Raw genomic sequence first — 18226 nt, 5'->3', positions numbered from 1 at the left:
TACAGTTTTAGTACAAGCACACAGCCGGGACGATAAACGAGAGCTGTGGTGAAGCTCCAACACAACAACATGTCAAAGACACTGTTTTAAAACATTTACAGGTAGTTTTCCTTTCAGTACGACAGACATGCAGCTGGTAACACCTGGCAACCGCTGGCTGCACAGTTGGTGAGCGTCTGTGCGATGTTGCTAGCTGTTGCTAGGTGAAACTGGTTACACGGTGTCAAAACCCTCCTTGTGATTGCTTGGGTCATTAACAGGTTGCCATGGTTACCTCTAGTTTATATGGAAGATGCAGACTCATCTGCAAACACTTGCCACCTACTCACTAAGCAAACGAAGAGCGTGACGCCAACTGGAAACAGAGACGGTTTATCTTCAAAGTAAAAGTTGCTCCTTTTGAAATGTGTTGGTTTCAGGCTGAGGCCCGAGCTTTTACTTTAACGGCAAACCTTCTCCACGTCCTCTCCGTGACGCGCTGCCACTCGGTCGTTAGTTAGCAAAGCGAGTTAGTGTCTGTCATTCAAATTACTGGTGATCAAAAACAATCACACGGAGGGTTTTGGTGCAGCATCCTCACTGTGACCAGTTTCACTCGGCCAATCTCTGTGATTCAGTTAAGCTCTTTTAGCTCCTCCCCCTTAATGCAAACTTTCTTCTGATTGGTTGCCCCTCACAAGCTCAAGGTCTGAACCACAGGTGGGCTGAGCTGTTGTTGTCTCGGCCTCCTGACGCACTTATGGTTTATCAACTTTAAAATCCAGGTGACTTTCTTCTCAAGTTATTTCATTCACAAACTTGGGCGTCCAAGAATGAACGAGCTGAATAAATCCACTTTAATATCAGATTTAAACATTTCTTATAGTGTGAATAAGACACACAAAGAACAAAAATGGTCAATTCTAACACACGACACGACCTGCTGAGTGATTTCATGCTTCGTGCTGATCCCAGGGACTTTATTCTAAATGTGTCGACTTAATTACGATTGATTTTGGCTTGAATCCTTTTCCCGATAAAGAAACAAGGAGATCATTCACCATTTACCAAAGAGCAGCCAGGCTGCTCTTTGTTGACTTTAGCTCTGCTTTCAATACGATACTCCCGGACAGACTAATAGTTAAACTGCTGGAAATCGGACTTCCTTCTACCACCTGCCGCTGGATCAGAGACTTCCTGTCAGACCGTGTACAGAGAGTTAGAGTGGGGCCTCATCTTTCCTCAGCCCTCAGCCTCAACACCGGCTCTCCACAAGGCTGTGTACCGAGTCCCCTACTGTACACTCTGTACACACATGACGGTGTTAGTACCCACCCAGACAACGCAGTCATCAAGTTTGCAGATGATACCACCGTGGTGGGGCTCATCTCAGGGGGAGATGAGACGGCGTACAGAGCTGAAGTTCAGAGGCTGTCAGATTGGTGTGTAGATAACAACCTGGACCTCAATACCACCAAGACAAAAGAACTGGTAGTTGACTTCAGAAGGAGGAAGTCCGAGCTGCAGCCTGTCAGCATCAACGGGGAGTGCGTGGAAAGGGTCTCCAGTTTCAAGTTTCTGGGTGTGCACATAGACACAGACCTCCAATGGAGCTCTAACACCTCTGCGGTCTTAAAGAAGGCCCAACAGCGTCTCCACTTTCTGAGAATCCTCAGAAAAATGGACCTGAAGAAGGAGCTGCTGACCGTCTTCTACCGCTGCTCCATTGAAAGTGTGCTGACATATTGCATCGGTGTATGGTTCTCCAGCTGCACCACAGCACACAGAAAGGCACTCCAGAGGGTCATCAATATGGCCCAAAAAATCATTGGACATCCTCTTCCCTCCCTGAAGGACCTGTACAGCACTCGCTGTCTCAAGAGGGCACGCAGCATCCTACGAGACTGTACACACCCAGGACACCGGGTGTTTAAGCTGCTGCCGTCTGGCAGGAGGTTCAGGCTGCTGAGGTCCCGAACAAACAGACTCAAGGACAGCTTTTACAACAGGGCAATAGCCCTAATCAATGCAAATAGCTGACCTGATTGGCTACCTGCCTGGACTTTTTTTAGGGGGAGGTAACAATTAAACAATAACAATAATAATATTTATATTTATAACAAGGTGCAATAATAATTAATGTGCAATAATAACAGTGTGCAATACACATAACACTTATTCTTCTTTTTTATTTCTAAGTTAATATACTGTGTTGTGTTGGTTGTGTTGCATTGTGATGTGTCATATCGTGTCGTGTTGTGTTATATGTAGTGCCGACGTAGGACAGTTTTTCCAATTTCATTGTACTACTGTACTATGTATGACTGTGCAATGACAATAAAGAATTATCTTATCTTATCTTATGTAGCACTTTCACACCGCGAGCAGTTTCTTCTGACTAAAATCTGAAATACTGGATGTTGAGAAGCCCGAGAATATAAAAATTAACTCTCAATAGCTCATTTATTCTGGTAATCATTTCAATTTACCTCCAGTCAGAATAACATTTTACACTGAAGCAGCCGAGCTCGTATTCACTCCATTCAGCTTAAACAAACAAGAAAAGAGAAGTTCATTCCACTAAATTGCTTTTCTGAGGTTACAGTGTGTTTGTCTCTGCTTTTCTCTACGAGGTTTTCAGCTTTGTCGGGCAGACGTTACCGACTGTGGATCCGGGTTTCAAAGACAAAGGTGACGACGGGAAAAACACACTTTAAAAACGCTGAGAGGGGATGTGTGCATCTTTTATGAAGCCATGAGCGGCTGCAGTCACACACCCTCAGATGATCACTCAGAGAGGCTCTGCCGGATGAAAGATATTTAAATGCAGAAGCAACGTGGCCTGAGGCCGCTTTTAAACCAACACGAAGCAGCGATGGCGGGTTCAGCGTCTGGCTGAAGGACGTTCGGCTAATGACGGTGACACACGAGCCGCAACAAACTGACCTCAGACCGTTACGTCTAGTCTGAACACCCGGACGTGCCCTTGACACGAAGCTATTTATGCACCAGCGCTCACCGGGGAAAAAAACCTCGTAGAAGAGGCGCAAAATTTCATCAGATTGTAGGTTTGATTTATGCACGAGTACGTGTGAGATATGTGAGAAAATCTGGATACACTTCAAGACGATAACAGCTCAGAAATTATGTTCAGATCAGTAAGTCACATAATTTCAGTTACAGTCACATTTCTCAAAGGCAGATTTAGTTTTTTCGTTTCTCCTCACAAGAAAAAAACAAACGCAAACATATTAAAGTAGATTTAACATAAGTGCATAAACCTGACCTGACCTACAGGCTGATGTACTGCAGCTCACAGACTATTCATCACGCTGTCCTAAAACAGCTTAGGAGAGATTAATGGCCAAAATCTGCTATCTGCTCACTTCCTGCATGGTGCAGGTGCTGTTAGCGAAACATAGAGTCAAGAATAACGTGAACTCCTGGGTCACGAGGCAGGTTCAACACATCCAGCAACAACGAGGCTCAGCGGTCAAACAAATATGGTTATTAAAAACGGTGAATAAAACAGACTCTGTCACATGACAGTGATGGTGTAACTGGTCTACAGCCAGCAGAGCGACTGGTTTTACAAAAGCTGCACGATATATGAAATACAAAGAGGTTAAACAACATACTGCAGCAGAGTGTGTGTGTGTGTGTGTGTGTGTGTGTGTGTGTGTGTGTGTGTGCACGCTGGTCTGTGAGGCGGGGAAAGGTCTGTTACAGTTACAAAGTTTAGCCTGTCTGAAGCCAGGAAGGAGAGAAGGTCCTGACCCTTCACACCGCGCTGTCGTTAGAACAGTCATTTACTCCATCAAATTAATATTCACATCTGTGTTTTTAACCAAGGATAAATATAAAACTAGAATTCAAATCTATCCTTGGACGACTGCAAATATGACATCAGGTCCACAGCAGGAAATACAACTGTTTCAAAATTACTTGCAGCCAAAAGGGAAAACAAAGAAAACCCCCAAACTATATTAACTCTGAGATAGGCTCCGGTCCCGACGCGACTCCAATATGGATGAGCGGAAGAGAACGGATGGACGGATATATTAAATCTATAAAACCATATTTCTTGATCTTTCTTACTGATAAGAAGGACAGACAAAGCCTTCTTAAGAAACTGTCGGTGCTCACAGGTCTTTAAAAGGAAACTGACTGGTCAGCAGACAATGATTTCACCCCCGCTCATCTCTGATCTCAAACGCAGCCCGCTCCAGAGCAGGCTAGCTGGGCAGCATAAGTTACCATGGTGATGTCCACGCAGGGTTAACCCTAAAGTCCTGAAACCCGCTTCGATGCAAAGGCCTCTGCTTGTTCAGACGATGACCGCAGGTCACGAGGCATCGCTCATAATCTCCAAACCTAAATGCTGAAGGACACGTCGTGAGCAGCTCTGCAACAACCAGCATCAAAGTAACATCGACCAGAATCACCATCCCTGATGGCGCTGCATTATTTCTTTTATAATGGTTATTATCGATACCCGCGTGTCGTCATTTAGAGTTTAAGGTATTTTGCTAGAAACAAAGATATTTTCCTGTAAATGCGATTAAAATTGCAGTTTTGTTGCAGGTGAGCTTCATGAGCTGCTGTCGCTTTAACGTGCCAGACTGCAGGTGTGTGTCTGTCTCCTAGAAACTACATTTAATTAGAGCTAATCTGCATCAGAAGACGCTCTCTGAGGGAACACAGTGATGTTTGCATCGAGTTTACGAGTAACTTCATGAAGAAATGTTTTTAATTAACATATCTGAGACTCCATTAGAGTCTCAAGGAAGTTTGTGGTACTCAACATATCCAGCACGGCAACACAATGTGGAGCTCTGGTTCAGCTGCTGCAAAGCAGCACAGCTGTTATTGAGCATTAAAATAATGAGGCTGTATTGAGTGTTTGTGCTTTTGATAGCATCCCACCTGCTGTACGTTTTGGATTCATTAAGCCACTTTTAAGCCTGTTTGAGGACTGTGAACCCGATGGCAGCCCTCTAGAGTACAAGCACATAAAAAAATGACCCGTGCGTTCCCCGATCCATCCTCGCAATTATAGCCGACGGCTGTACGGCCGTTTCACAGAATCTACTCCTGCTTCATTTGTGTTTCAGAGCAAAGAATGAGTTGGGGAAAAATGTAAAACTCCTTAACGGATGCGCTTCCTGGGAGGTGAAAGCACTGAGAGCGAGTAGGCTGACCTCTCTCTGCTTTTAACGGCCATTAAACTCACCAGGAGGAAAACGAGCTGCTCGGCATCCCCGCTCGTCTCTCTATCTTTCCCACTCGCTCTCCTTCCCTGCACTTATTTTTTCCTGTCTCGATTCGTCACCTCTCCTCCTCGTTTTCAGTGTTTTTCTGTGCCTGTTTTATACTTTTTCTCCACGGCATTCATCTTCGTTCAGCCTTGGCTATTTTGCGCCTGCATTTTGTTTGCTTTTAATGTGAAAAAGAAGATTCATGTTTACTGAGCTCCTCTGTGCAGAGGTGTTAATCTGGCATCCTTGACCGCACTGACCATCTGTTTTTACGATGCCAGTGTCGGCTGCAGCGCAGCAGCAGCATGATTGAATTCAGGTCCTTTGGCTCGCTCCCCGGCCCGAGGGAGGCGGTTGTTTACCCCACACGACTGACCGAAACAAAAAGATCCATTGATTTAGAGCAAAAACTGAAACAAAGCGCTGGCGTGTGTTGGCGATGAACCATTTAAGTCCCGTGTTAGCAAAAATCTGAATAAATAGGAGGCAAGCTTTCGCATTGTGTGGGGAATGAGGACCGAATGGGAAGAAGGGGTTTGATCTGCAAATTGAGTGCAGCTGAAAAACGACATAATTATCCTGAGAAAAATTCTAGTTATGTGAATAGAATTATATAAAACAGCAAACTGAGGACTTTGCAAACAAAAACACTTGAAAGAGTTTTTCAAGAACTTTTGTATTGTTCTATGAACTTTTGCCAAACACATCACGTTTGAAACTTTGTCAAATCTTTTAGTTTACTCAGATGTTTCTACTCCTACTACTTTCTACTAGTAATTACAGCCCAACTCAAGGGGCTTTATATTTGTAAGGTCTTGATCCTACAATATTACTGAGAGAACCCCAATGACAGATCATCTCTTATGAGCGGCACTGGGTGCACTGGGTGCTCCAAAAGAAGCAGGCTCAGGGAAGGGCAGCCACCTCCCTCAAACCACTGTATGTATTTTCAGTAGGAGTTCTCCCAAAATGGCCCAAAGATTGTGGGACTTGGCTGCAGTGGTTCAACCTTGCAGAAACAGGATGAGCGCAAGAAAATGAACTCCAGCAGGCCACCGGTGTGAACGTCTCTGACCAAACAATCAGACTTGTCTTGTGTCTTGAGGGCCATCAGTAGACCCTGTGCTCACAGCCCGGGGCGCTGGAGCCCAGTTGGCATTTGCCGTAGTGCCAGCAGTGGCAGGTCCACAGCAGATGCCCTGTGCTTCTCAGAAAAGAGAGCAGGTTCACCCTGAGCACACGTGAACGCTCTCCAGGAGAACGTTATGCTGTCTGTAACATCGTTCAGCATGAGTGTTTGGTGGTGGATCAGTGATGGTCATGGATGGACGCACAGACCTGTACAGGCCAGGCAACAGCACCCTGACTGCCATCAGGTATGGGGATGAAATCCTTGGACTCGTTGCCAGAGGCTGCACTGGTGCAGTGGGTCCTGGGTTCCTCCTGGTGTATGACATGTGGTGAGAGTATGCTGGCAGTTCCTGGAGGATGAAGGAGGATGGCCCCCAGGCTCACCTGATCTAAATCTAATAGGACACCTCTTGGACGTCACCAGGTTGCCCCTCAGACTGTCCTGAACTAGGAGGACATCTCCCAGGACACCGTTCATCGTATTAGGAGAGTGCGCCGCCATTTTCAGACAAGCATACAAGACAAGCACGTGGACAAACTACTGAGTACCGTTTTGAGTTGCTGCAGTGATTAGCCTGATGCATAATCACTTTGATTTTCAGAGCTCTGCAGGTTGATCATTTCCATCCTTTCATTCCTAACCCTGAGTCCATATCAGTGCTGATAGATGTGTTTTCAGTGTGTTCTCTAATTTTTTGAGCAGTGTATATATTTGTACTTGAACTAAAATTAAATCATTAAACTTTTACAAATGTTTGCAAGGCTCTCTTCTCATTACATCGTAGTGAACACATTTCAGTCTCGGGCAGCTGAATTAACTGATTGCAGCTCTAAATGTTTCCAACCCAGCTTCCAGTCAAAGCAGCTCGTTGGTAGATGGAAACAAAGGCAGTGATGCAGTGACCTTTGACCCTCAACCCTTGCCCCCAGGCGGCCATACTCACTTGCTGCAGGTCCACTCCTCCCTGTGCCACTGAGAACAGGGGGTGAGAGCCAAAGTCTGAAGCCTCGAACACCTTCAGCCGGCACAGAGAGACACAAGCAGAGTCAAGGCCACGGTTAGAGCTCAGAACTGATCAAACATGAACAACCTGGTCACTGCAGAGCGGCTCGGGATCCTTCATTGCCACAACTGTTCGACGTACAGCTAAACCTGTGTGAGGCATGCAGTGTGGACACTGTTACACACTAACTAATGTCAAGCTGGTTCAAATCTCCCCCACTGCACTAATGCACAGTCGCCTCATGAGACTGTTAAACTTGAGTTAGTAAGACTACGTAAGGGAACAGGAACAAGAACTGAAACTGATCCCAGCTTTTACCATATAAAGAAACAATTATTCTGATACTTATGAAAGCATTTTACCAACAATGTCTCACTAACTGTAAAAGCAGCAAGAATTGTGTTAATTTAATAAGAAAATGTGGCCTTTAATTTTATGAGTGTCCTTAAAAACAACTAGAAGATTTTTTTTACGTCACTGAATCGGCTGTAAGTTGCTTTAGCATCATGTAAGCAGTGTTACTCAGCTGATTACATGAGTGTTTCCTTTGCTACTGCAAGAGCTCAGATTCATTGTGTATTTATTTGTCAGACATTTTGAAAAGCAAAGGTAAAGACAGGAAAGACCAGACGCATAGAACAAATAACAAAAACAGGTTTTCCATGTGATTCTGCAATGAGAAGCAGAAATCCTGCTCTACAGTAATAAACTATCAAGAGTTCATTTAGTTTCCCATTTACTGCTAGATGAGAAGATGAAGGGGAGCAGAATAAATGCTTTATAATTCTCTAAAGGAAAACTGCCACGCAGCAGCTTGAACACAGCGTGACGCCAAAGGTGTGCCGATGCTGTCGAGCACTGAGACATTGTCCAAAGGCCAAACTGCCCTGGAGATGCACTGAAATGACTTGTTTTAGTTATTAGTAAAGAAAGTCTGTTTGCCATGTCCACACACAGGTAAACTCAAGGTGCAAGAGGCATAAATGAAGTACAAAGACGTCTTTGTGTGAATGCCAAAATCACAGACAAGCAGTTTGAGTGCAGAAACAACATGGCTGAAATTCAATTTGCATCAGTCTTATTTTTATAGCCCCAAATCACACAAGCGGCCGGCTCAAGGTGGCGAAGGTGAAAACCAGAGAAGGAACGCATGAAACGGAACAGCGACGTCACGCTTGGTGCGGTTTACCTTTAGTGACATATGCGATTGGTCAACTAGATGTTTAAATGTTACTCCTCTGCTATTTTTCCGCCATTTGTTTAAAATATTAATATTTCACGCCAGCTAACGATTGGTTCTTGGATCTTATACAGCGCCCCGGCCTCTTTCTGTTGTAAATGAGGTGGAAAGTGAAGCAGATGGTTCTGCAGTGCTAATTTCACGTAGACTAAAGTGGCATGTACTGAAGCGTTAACGTGTCTTGCACACGCATGTGTACAAAAACCCCCAAAATGCTGCAGTCTGAGATTTTGTGTCTGAAGTTACTCACAGTTCCACACATTTAAAGAGCATTAAAACATGTTTTGGTTATTGAAGGCTGTGATTAATGAAGTATTTGTAAAATGATTTGATTCCATTATTCTTGAATGTTTTCTTACTTTTAACATATTTTTACTACTAATCTTGATTTTTTCCATCTAATTTAATCATCTGGTAAATGAACCATCCCTGTCTCAATTTTATTTTTATTCGTTTCTTATTAAAAGGGATGTTTTTCCTCTCTACTGTTACCAAAGGATCTTGTTGGGCTTCCATCATTTTTGTCTTTACAGGTATAAAAATGACATAAAAAATAAAATTGAATGAACGTAATGCTGTGACTAGAGGTCCGACAAGCTAATCTAAGATCCTGTCATAATTTTGTCTACAGTTTGGTAAGCAGCAACCTGCCACGTGACTCAGTGGAAATCAGTGTAAGAAGCATAGGCACAGTAGTAATCTCACTGATCTTGGTTTATGGTAAACTAGCTTTCCCCAAACTTTAAACTGAGGACATGAAAGAGTTTCTTTAGACCCGGTCTGGACGTGAGATCTATTCTTGGTGGTTGTATGACCTAAATTGCATAATTCATTATTGCCTTGTTGCAGCTGCTGAAGTTCTCATTAAATCCCCAAAAAGCTTCAGCTTGAGCTTTTGTTCAAATATGCAGATCTGCAGAATAACAAGCAAACACAATGGACGATTTCTGTCTCTGTAACTTAAACTAAAGTGCTGGTGGAAAACTGTGATGCGCTAAAGTTATAAATGACCTTGTTTTATTGAATCTTCTTCAGCATTGATTTTACATTACATGAGATTTTAGGGTTTCGAGTTGATGAAATACGAGCTGTGCACAAACTCTCCCACCGCTGACTGCAGCAGCGCCTCAGAGTTCATCCACAAATAACCAAATGCCCCAGACAACTATGCAGAGAGACGTCCAAGTCAATCTCCAAACAATCTGTGCTGCAGTCCAGTGATGTGTGACCAAGTACAGACAGATTTCAGATATGCCACTCTCTTAGGGAAAAAAAAAATCATGCACGTCTCGGACTGACCAAATGACAACCTGCGCGCGGCTAAGCTCCGATGCACCGTCGAGCCTGAGCGCACACAGCAAGATTTCTGCAACCAATTAAGCATCAGAGTTTTCGTCTCGGAAAACTTTTCAGAATTCAAGGTACTTTGAAAAACCTACAGGGAGAAATCGTTAAAGATGCAGGATTTTTCTACTTTGGTTTTGTTATGCTTGAGCAGAAAGTGCTAATTGGGGGCAAACGAGGGAAGAATATTTGGATCATTCAGCTTTCATTCAGTTCAATTCTCTGGTTTACAAAAACAACACCAGGGTGACAAATGTCAGGCTCATAACAGTTAATATCCACATTTAGTATCCAATGATATCAGTGAACTTATTATTTCTGTGCAGCTTATGCACGCATGAGATCAGCATACTCAGTGCGCTGAAAGCAGCATATCTACTAAAACAAAAATTACACAACAAAATGATCTTGCTAGCAATTCTGAGGCTGTTTCAGTTTTAATAATCACGTCGATTATCGTGAAGTCTTTTTTTGTTTTATATTCATAAATCACTTCTTTACCAAATGCTACAAACCATGAAGTTGTTTATTGTCACTAAAGAGCCAAATCAACCTATCAGCGCACACTGTCCCCTCAGGAAGGCTGCATTCATGCTAACTGGGTTTCTAGAGGGAGAGATGTTTGTAGTCACCACAGCCTGACCTGTGACTGTAAAGGACTGTGAGCTTTTAGCCCCAACTCAGCATCTTCAGGTTGTCTTCTGGTGTGTTGGATCTGATGAAAATTTAAATGTAGCAGAATCTGGATGATTCTGAGGAAGAGTACAGATGGAAACATGCTGCACGTGTTTCTGTAGTTTCTTTAGAAATCTGGACGACCACATTTCCAGTTTGTGCCTTGCTGATAAGAGTCAATAACAGTGATGTAATCCAAGCTTAACAAGAACAACTTATTTACAAGGTCAACGAGTTAAACAGGAAGGATGTGACTGCAGTACGCTGGGAATCTCTGGGGTTACGGTTAAAGAAACACACAGAGAGCCTTTTATAGCACAGCCATAACACAGTGACTCACAAAGGGCCATAAATGCATTTCTAGTGACTGTCAAAGGGCCAAGAGACTCCCAGTCTTAAGCTAGCAGAGACACAAAGAGTCTTAACAGCAGCTTCTCGTGCTTCTAGCTGTCTTTTCACTGCAGGGACTTTCCTCAGGACTAAGAAACTTAGAAAGATATAAAATCCTCTACCTGTGTTTACACTGGAGCAGCCTTGGGCTAAATGTTGAGCCAGTTCTACCCAGAACATGTTTTTCTCTGTTGATTAATACTTTCTGTAAATGCAGGAACGTTTAGGTCGGGTTTAGGGCGCTCAGCATCACTGAGCATATATTTTAGTAGATTTTAAGTTTCATTTGTAAACTCTGCAACTGCAAACATGTCAAATATATACTGTATTTGTTCAATAACACTTGGAGAAACATTATTAGGCTGTAAACCTAATCTAGATTTTCCTTTCCAACCTTGACTATAATCCTCTAACACCATGATTCAATTACCTAAATCAGTTCCACATGGTGATCTATTAAAATGAGTTATTGGTTTAATCTGAAGATCCCCAATAGACAGTGTAATCGTCAGAAATGGGACTTGATGTGATTATACTGACAATCAATCCCTGCAGCCTGAAGAGCATCTTGGCAGAATAAGTGGTAAGAAGGCAAAAAGCATCGTTTCTTATTATGTCTTTACTTTAAATTATCTTTAAGACAGCAAATCCATTGTTTTGTTTTAACTACGAGGTGGCTTCCCACTGATTACCTTTGAGCCCTGTCAGAAGAGTCTGCACCGTCTGCAGACAAACATCTAATTTCATTTTTCAGGTTTTCTACATCGATTGCAGATTGCATTCTATTTGTGTGACCGTTTTTTCTTACCCGAATAAAAGATGTCACAAAGTGTTTTATGTATATTTAAAACATATTAAGACCTTTGAAGGAAAATGTAAGTTAATTTTGAGACCACTGATCTTGTAGTATTCACCAGGTCACCAGCCCAAACATGTCTAAGGCAAATTTATAGAAACTACAAGATAGTTTTAAGTTAAACTCAAATATACTTGACACCAGTGTCTTTCCATTACGAGGTGTTCCAAACAAGGAAAAGTTCAGCTACAAACAATGTCTTAATCATAGCCCTAGATGGGTCACCAATGACCTGATAGATGTCCATCTGATCTTACATGATGCAAAGTTTTGCCCTATTTTGGAACATAAAACATTTTCCAAAAATTCCTGGTTATAGAATCAGATTGTATCTAAAAGTGAATCACTCCTAAGTTCAACCAATCCCCATATTTGTTCAAATCCGTCCCCAGCCTTTCAAGGATGCTATCAAATGGATGATCACATGACTTCCCTGGAAGAGATAACAATCTGTTCTGGAAATAAAAATTATATCTAGTAGAATTTGGTGAAAACTTTCCAATCCAACAAATTCTCCACAGAAACACAGACAAACCAAGGTTTCCTCCCCAGCAGTGACAAATGTTTTCTGTCATGAACACTTAAGAATTGTGAGGAGTCGTCATAAGAAATCATAATTTTATCATATTGAACTGGTGTGACAAGAGCCGCCTACACCCTACAACTTAGCAAGTGGACTTTTAAGAAGTGTGTGTGTGTACACATCCATACTTGCATTACTGATGTTGTGGGGACATAAATCTATTTAATGACTTGTGGGGACCTCACTTTTCTGCGAGGACCAAAAGTTGCCTGTGGAGCCATATGAAGGAAATTGCTGTTTTAGATTAAGTTTAGTCTACATCCAGGAAATTAATGTAAGGCAGTTTGATCTCCTCTGAAAAGATGGAAACATGACTGTGTCTGTGCATGGGAAAAAAAGAAGAGGGTAAGCGACCATGTGGGTATTCTCTTTGACACTGAAATTGCAAACCAAAGCATATTCTTGAATAATAAATTATGTATCGACTCACTCATCCGTCCACTCCTCCATCTCTTCCTCAGTACTCCCATACATCCATCATTTCTTCATACCTCCCTAAATCCCCTTCATCTGCGCGTCTATCTGACCCATTAATCCGTCCGCCCTCTTTCACCAGCATCTCTGCCTCTCCTCCTTTCATGTTTCCTTCTGTTACCTGATTTTCCTCCCTCTGTCTATAAATCTGTTTGTTCTGCCTTCATTAATCATTTCCTTTATTCTGCCACTCTCATACTACTTTCATCACTGGATACCTGCATTATTTTGTTCTGTCTGCTCCATCTATCATTTTCCTGCCGTCTTGCATATTTTATGTTTTGCTCCCTGTTACGGTTCGTCTGAAGGACCTTTACAGTGGTACGTGTTTTCCAGCAGGATGTTAATTATCATCATTCTCCAACAGCTTACCTGGTTTCCTGCCAGCAGTACAGTTCCCGGAGTCGGGCTGGGTCGGTATGGAATAGTCGCTCCTTTTGGTGGAGACTACAGATAAAGAAAAGACAGTCAGAGGTGAGGAAGACTGGAGGCGCAAACATACGAAGAATCTTAAGGTGGTGGTGGTGGCATGAATACTTTGGATTACTTTATACACATACATATATATATATGTATGTATATACTTTATATACTTTTACTATTGCTGTGTGTTTTATTACTATTACTGAAGGTTACTCGCCATACCAATACCAACTAGATGTTTAAATCTTAATATAAATGAGTAACAGTAGGTGGACATTAGGTAAAGCTTCACTTTTTGCAGCGATCTCGTATAGAAAACGATTCCGTGCGTATATAAAACAGGTCCGCGGCTCCGAACCGTAGTAAAGGGACCTCTGGCTAATACGTCGGGTTCGTGTCGGGCTCGTAGCTGAAAACTAGCTTTACTTTGTTGTCTGGGTCAACTTTGCTAGCGAGAGACAGAGAGAGGCGTTGAAAGGCTGCTCCAACGGAACTTATTGTTTCGGAGGAAAACACGAACACAGTGTACAGTCGAGCCTTAATAGCTTACTTACAGCTGGGCTCGTCAGGCACTCTTCTTGGCTGCTGTGGTTATTATTATATTTACATGCTTCCAGCTCCCGTTTCTGCTCGGTGACAACTCGTACTTTCCTACTCTACTTTTTCTCCCTCCCTCGCTCACAGACACATAACGGGTATGACAGTCCATTCTCCCTGCAGCACGGACTACACTGCCCATGAGGCTACATTCTTTAGGGCTATGTCTGTAACACTCTGCCTATTGCCTTCATATTAAATCATTTTTTGAATAATAATTTTAAAAAATATTTCTTCACATCACTATTCAGGGCGCAAGTAGAGGTGACATGGGCCGCGAGATTGAGACCCAGGCTTTAGAGCTTCTTAATGCATGTTTTGTTTGTGTTTCCACCGGCGTGGAATTACCAAAAATAGAGAGGGCACAGCCTAACATAGGAAACAGGAAGTGACCGCTGTGTAATCCATTTATTTCAACAAAGTAACTGTATTCTGAATACCACCTTTTTAAATGGTAACTGTAACAGAATACAGTTACTCATATTTTGTATTTTAAATACGTAACGCCGGTACATGTATTCCGTTGCTCCCAACACTGGCTGGTATCTGTGAAAAAGCAACATCAATAGAAAGTTAGTTGTAGTGCTGAGCTGATGTGTTCTTTTTCAGACACCATGTGCGTCTCACTGTTATGCACAAGAGCAAAACCAGCTGCTAAGAGATGGTGGTCTCCTTTATATCTTCAGTATGAAATCAGTGTTGAAATATTGGAAGGCTGGTGTTGGAATAATAACTTACAAATTTGACTTCCCATTTAGGCGCTTGTGTTTAATAGATTGGGTTTAACACTAAAAACTACTTGGATAGTTTAGGGGTGAGCTTGCAATATGGGTTAAAGGTACTTTTTGTCACTACCCTGTTTAAATTTTAACCACCAAGGCAGCATTTTACCAGCGGTGTAATGAAACATTTTTGGATGTGTCCTGTGGTTTCCTTGACTTTTGAGGTGGGAGATATCATCAGCCCCACCCTCTGAGACTAGGCACCAAACCCCAAGAACAACTGGTGCGTTGAAGGCCTTGAGTGCAAGAGCGGCTGACCTGAGATAATGGATAATGGCTCTACCCTGGATCCTCCTGGCCAATTACGAAGACCACGTGAAGCATCCTCTGAAAGTCTACTAGAAGATGTGACATCTGGACAATCCCTACTGCGACCCTCACCGAAACCAACCAGCTGATCTATACCATGGCAGCAGTGATCACTGAGATGTTTGGCTACAAGAAGAACAGCCACAAGGAGCAGTACCCTCTATGGAGTATTAATGGCCAAGATCAAGGCAGAATCGAGCCTCCAAGGGTGCACTAAATTGATTGATTGCTGATAGTTGCACCAAGCGTGGTCACCCAAAAACATAGTGGATGGCAGTTCTGGCTGCAGGAGAACAGCAGAACCTCTAACATTACAGATATGCTTTTATGTTTTTCCAACTTGGAAGGATTTAGTTCAAAAGACCACAAGAGAGAGATCTTTACATGCATAAAGCTCATCATTTAATATGTGATAAGTTTTGCTGATGAAAACTATCATTTTTTTATAGAAGCAGAAGGGGGTTCAATACTTCAGAGGCTGGGAAACAACCATGCTTTTTATTTAATTTGGGATATTAAGCCTTTATGTACAGTACATTCTCTGAGTGACTGATCATCAAGTGTCTGCTAATGTTTCATCCATTTTTATCTTATTGTGTGTTTGGTGCAACAGGGAGACATCAAAGGGACATTAAGCAGCAACATGAGTTTATTTCATTATTGCTGCACAACATCATAAAAGCCAAGCGGCTCTTATTTAAACTTGCTGTGCTGCTGGATTGTTGTGTTTGTCTGAATTGCTGATGCGGTTGAAATGAGGGAATCACGGCTTTTCCTGCTGCATGCTGAGCGCTTTTATTACACAGGCGCTCTACTAATGTCATATTCATCATGCTGCGATCCACTGCAGCTCATTAAGTCCTGGTTGTAGGATACACCCAGAGAGTCTAGGCTAATTGTTTTAGCTGATGAGATTCTTAATGATGACCTGTCAGCGCTCAATTTAAAAATGAATACGTAATCAAATGAAACAAGTTTTCACACATTCTGCAAAACATTTGGCTTTGCAGAACAGGATTCCCCCCTCACACTCATTCACAGTTTGCACAGAGGTAGGTGGAGTGACCGGTGGACCCCAGAGACTGGGATTTCTCACATCACGGGCACTGCGTGTTGATAATCCATATTTACTTCAGCCTTTATATTTTCCATTTATGTGTGTATTTTAGAAACGCTTTCTCTTACAGTTTTTATGGTAATAGTAGGGCATTAAGAAACAAGAAGGGAATCTGTGGAAATCAAATTTCCAACGTAATGTCCAATATCCAACTCTTCTATCAACTAGGGCTGCCAAACGACAACGATTATTTTGATAGTCGACAAGTCGCCGATTATTTTTGCGATTCGTCGACTAATCAGATCATGCATCCATTGGACGTACAACTAGCTTATTGCACCAGCATGCATCTGATCTTATATAACTATCATTAGCTTACAGCTTGAAGTGTTTATTTTTAGTTAGCACATACCTTAATATCAAGATGATAGTTTATTAAACTTTTAATGAAATTTGCAGATGGTAGCAACAAACCGAAAGGCCCCCAAAATGTGTGCCGATGTGTGCAAGTTGTTGGTGACAAAGTCCATTGAAGACTAACGTATTTTTTTAGCAGTACTGTAACGTAACATTTACAGCTATCAATATGAGTAAGTAGCTCGCTGTTTACGCTAATGTTAGCAGCTAACTAGCCAATTAGCTTACTGAGACGACTGTACTACTTGCTTCTACGTGCTTCCTTTTCAGATAATTTAATATATGAGGATATTTTTCCTACCTCAGTACCCCACTATTACTCTACAGTTTAAGTGATATCTATATTTTGTCTTCATGGACTGCAGTTCCTCTAATGTCCACTTGAGGCAATCCTAACTGACTCTCATGCTAAAACATCCAAAATTTACCCAGAAACAAACAAACAAACAAACAAACAAACATATTTACACTTTATAACATAACAACTGTACGTGGGATTGTTTGTCTTTGTCTTTTTTAATTTTTAAATGTATTAAGGCTTAAAGTTGGGGACATGGGTGCTTTGGCTGAGAGCTGGGTGTCTGAGCAGTTCAGGTATTTTATATAAGGTTGGGAAAACCCGCAGCTAGCTGAGACTGAAAATGCTACGTCCAGATGAACAGAATCAACTTTTTCCGTCTACTTTGGCATTTTTGTTGAGTTCTGAGATTTTGTTCCCTCTGAATTCACCGTGGAATAAAGTGAAGCTGTGGCAGAAACCTCTACTCTGCGTCCGACATCAGGACTTCACAGAAAAATTGATTTCTCATTCATTTATCCCAACGTGCTGTTTGGATGTATCACTTCCAAGCATGCACTGGGTGGATGGCAGGGAGACAACAGTCCATCAGAGGACCAAAGTACATCAAAAGATTTCTGACTGAGATCAAACAAAGTGTGAATGGAGGCATGGAACTTCACATTGACAGTAAGTACCAGCACTTGAAAGTGAATGAAGTTTAACTAAGGTCAGCATTTTTATTTCTTTTCCGCTCCTCCTTTCTCATCGCAGATTAAGGTGCTTGGAATACCAATGAGCTCCTGAAGCCTTTGATTTCTCTGTTTCTGCTTGTAATCCCCGAGACATGCTCTCCTTAATGACTGCAGTCTCTGATTAATTATAATACAATCATGAATTATAAATTTTACTGTTTCCATTTTGAAGATTATTGGAAAGGTGCACGAAATCTCACAAAAAATGTAATGTAGTAGTAATAAAGCGCAGACGGGTGTGCATCATTACAGAGCCGCAGCATGAATTTTTAAAAGAATCACTCCTGCAGCTCTGCCATTTCAAAATTAGCATCAGGTTGCATCAGATGAAGAAAAAAAGCTTTGTGTCTTGTTTGTCACGAGTGTGATCGTAATAATGGATCGGGGAAGGATGGCGATGATGCTCGTGTCACAAAATGACAAATCTCTGAAATACCGATACGAAGAGAAAGCCTTGAACTAATCACGTAAGATGATATCAGACTTTTTGACTAATTATTAAGGTGTAAAAGTTAGCTTAGACAAGGATGAAGGCACACAAGGCTGTTGTCATAGCAACTACCCACCAGACAATGCACACATCCAAAAAACAAAAACTTACACTGAGGAGAGATGTGCACCAAAGCAGCTGCAACGTGTGAAAACAGGAATGCTGTTAAAGGTGTTTGAGGCAGT

General features: G+C 42.1%; 1 protein-coding gene across 1 annotated transcript in view; it reads right to left on the bottom strand.

The window, feature by feature from the left end:
- Window positions 1-18226, bottom strand: part of LOC100707129 (poly(rC)-binding protein 4) — a 168875-nt gene that overhangs the window by 33577 nt on the left and 117072 nt on the right. The window contains 2 exon segments of the mRNA XM_025907055.1: window positions 7313-7384; window positions 13307-13381. Coding sequence (XP_025762840.1) covers window positions 7313-7384; window positions 13307-13381 — 147 coding nt within the window.

Source organism: Oreochromis niloticus, linkage group LG5, assembly GCF_001858045.2.
Source record: "Oreochromis niloticus isolate F11D_XX linkage group LG5, O_niloticus_UMD_NMBU, whole genome shotgun sequence".
Lineage (NCBI taxonomy): Eukaryota > Metazoa > Chordata > Actinopteri > Cichliformes > Cichlidae > Oreochromis > Oreochromis niloticus.
This window is presented reverse-complemented; position numbering and strand designations above follow the sequence as displayed.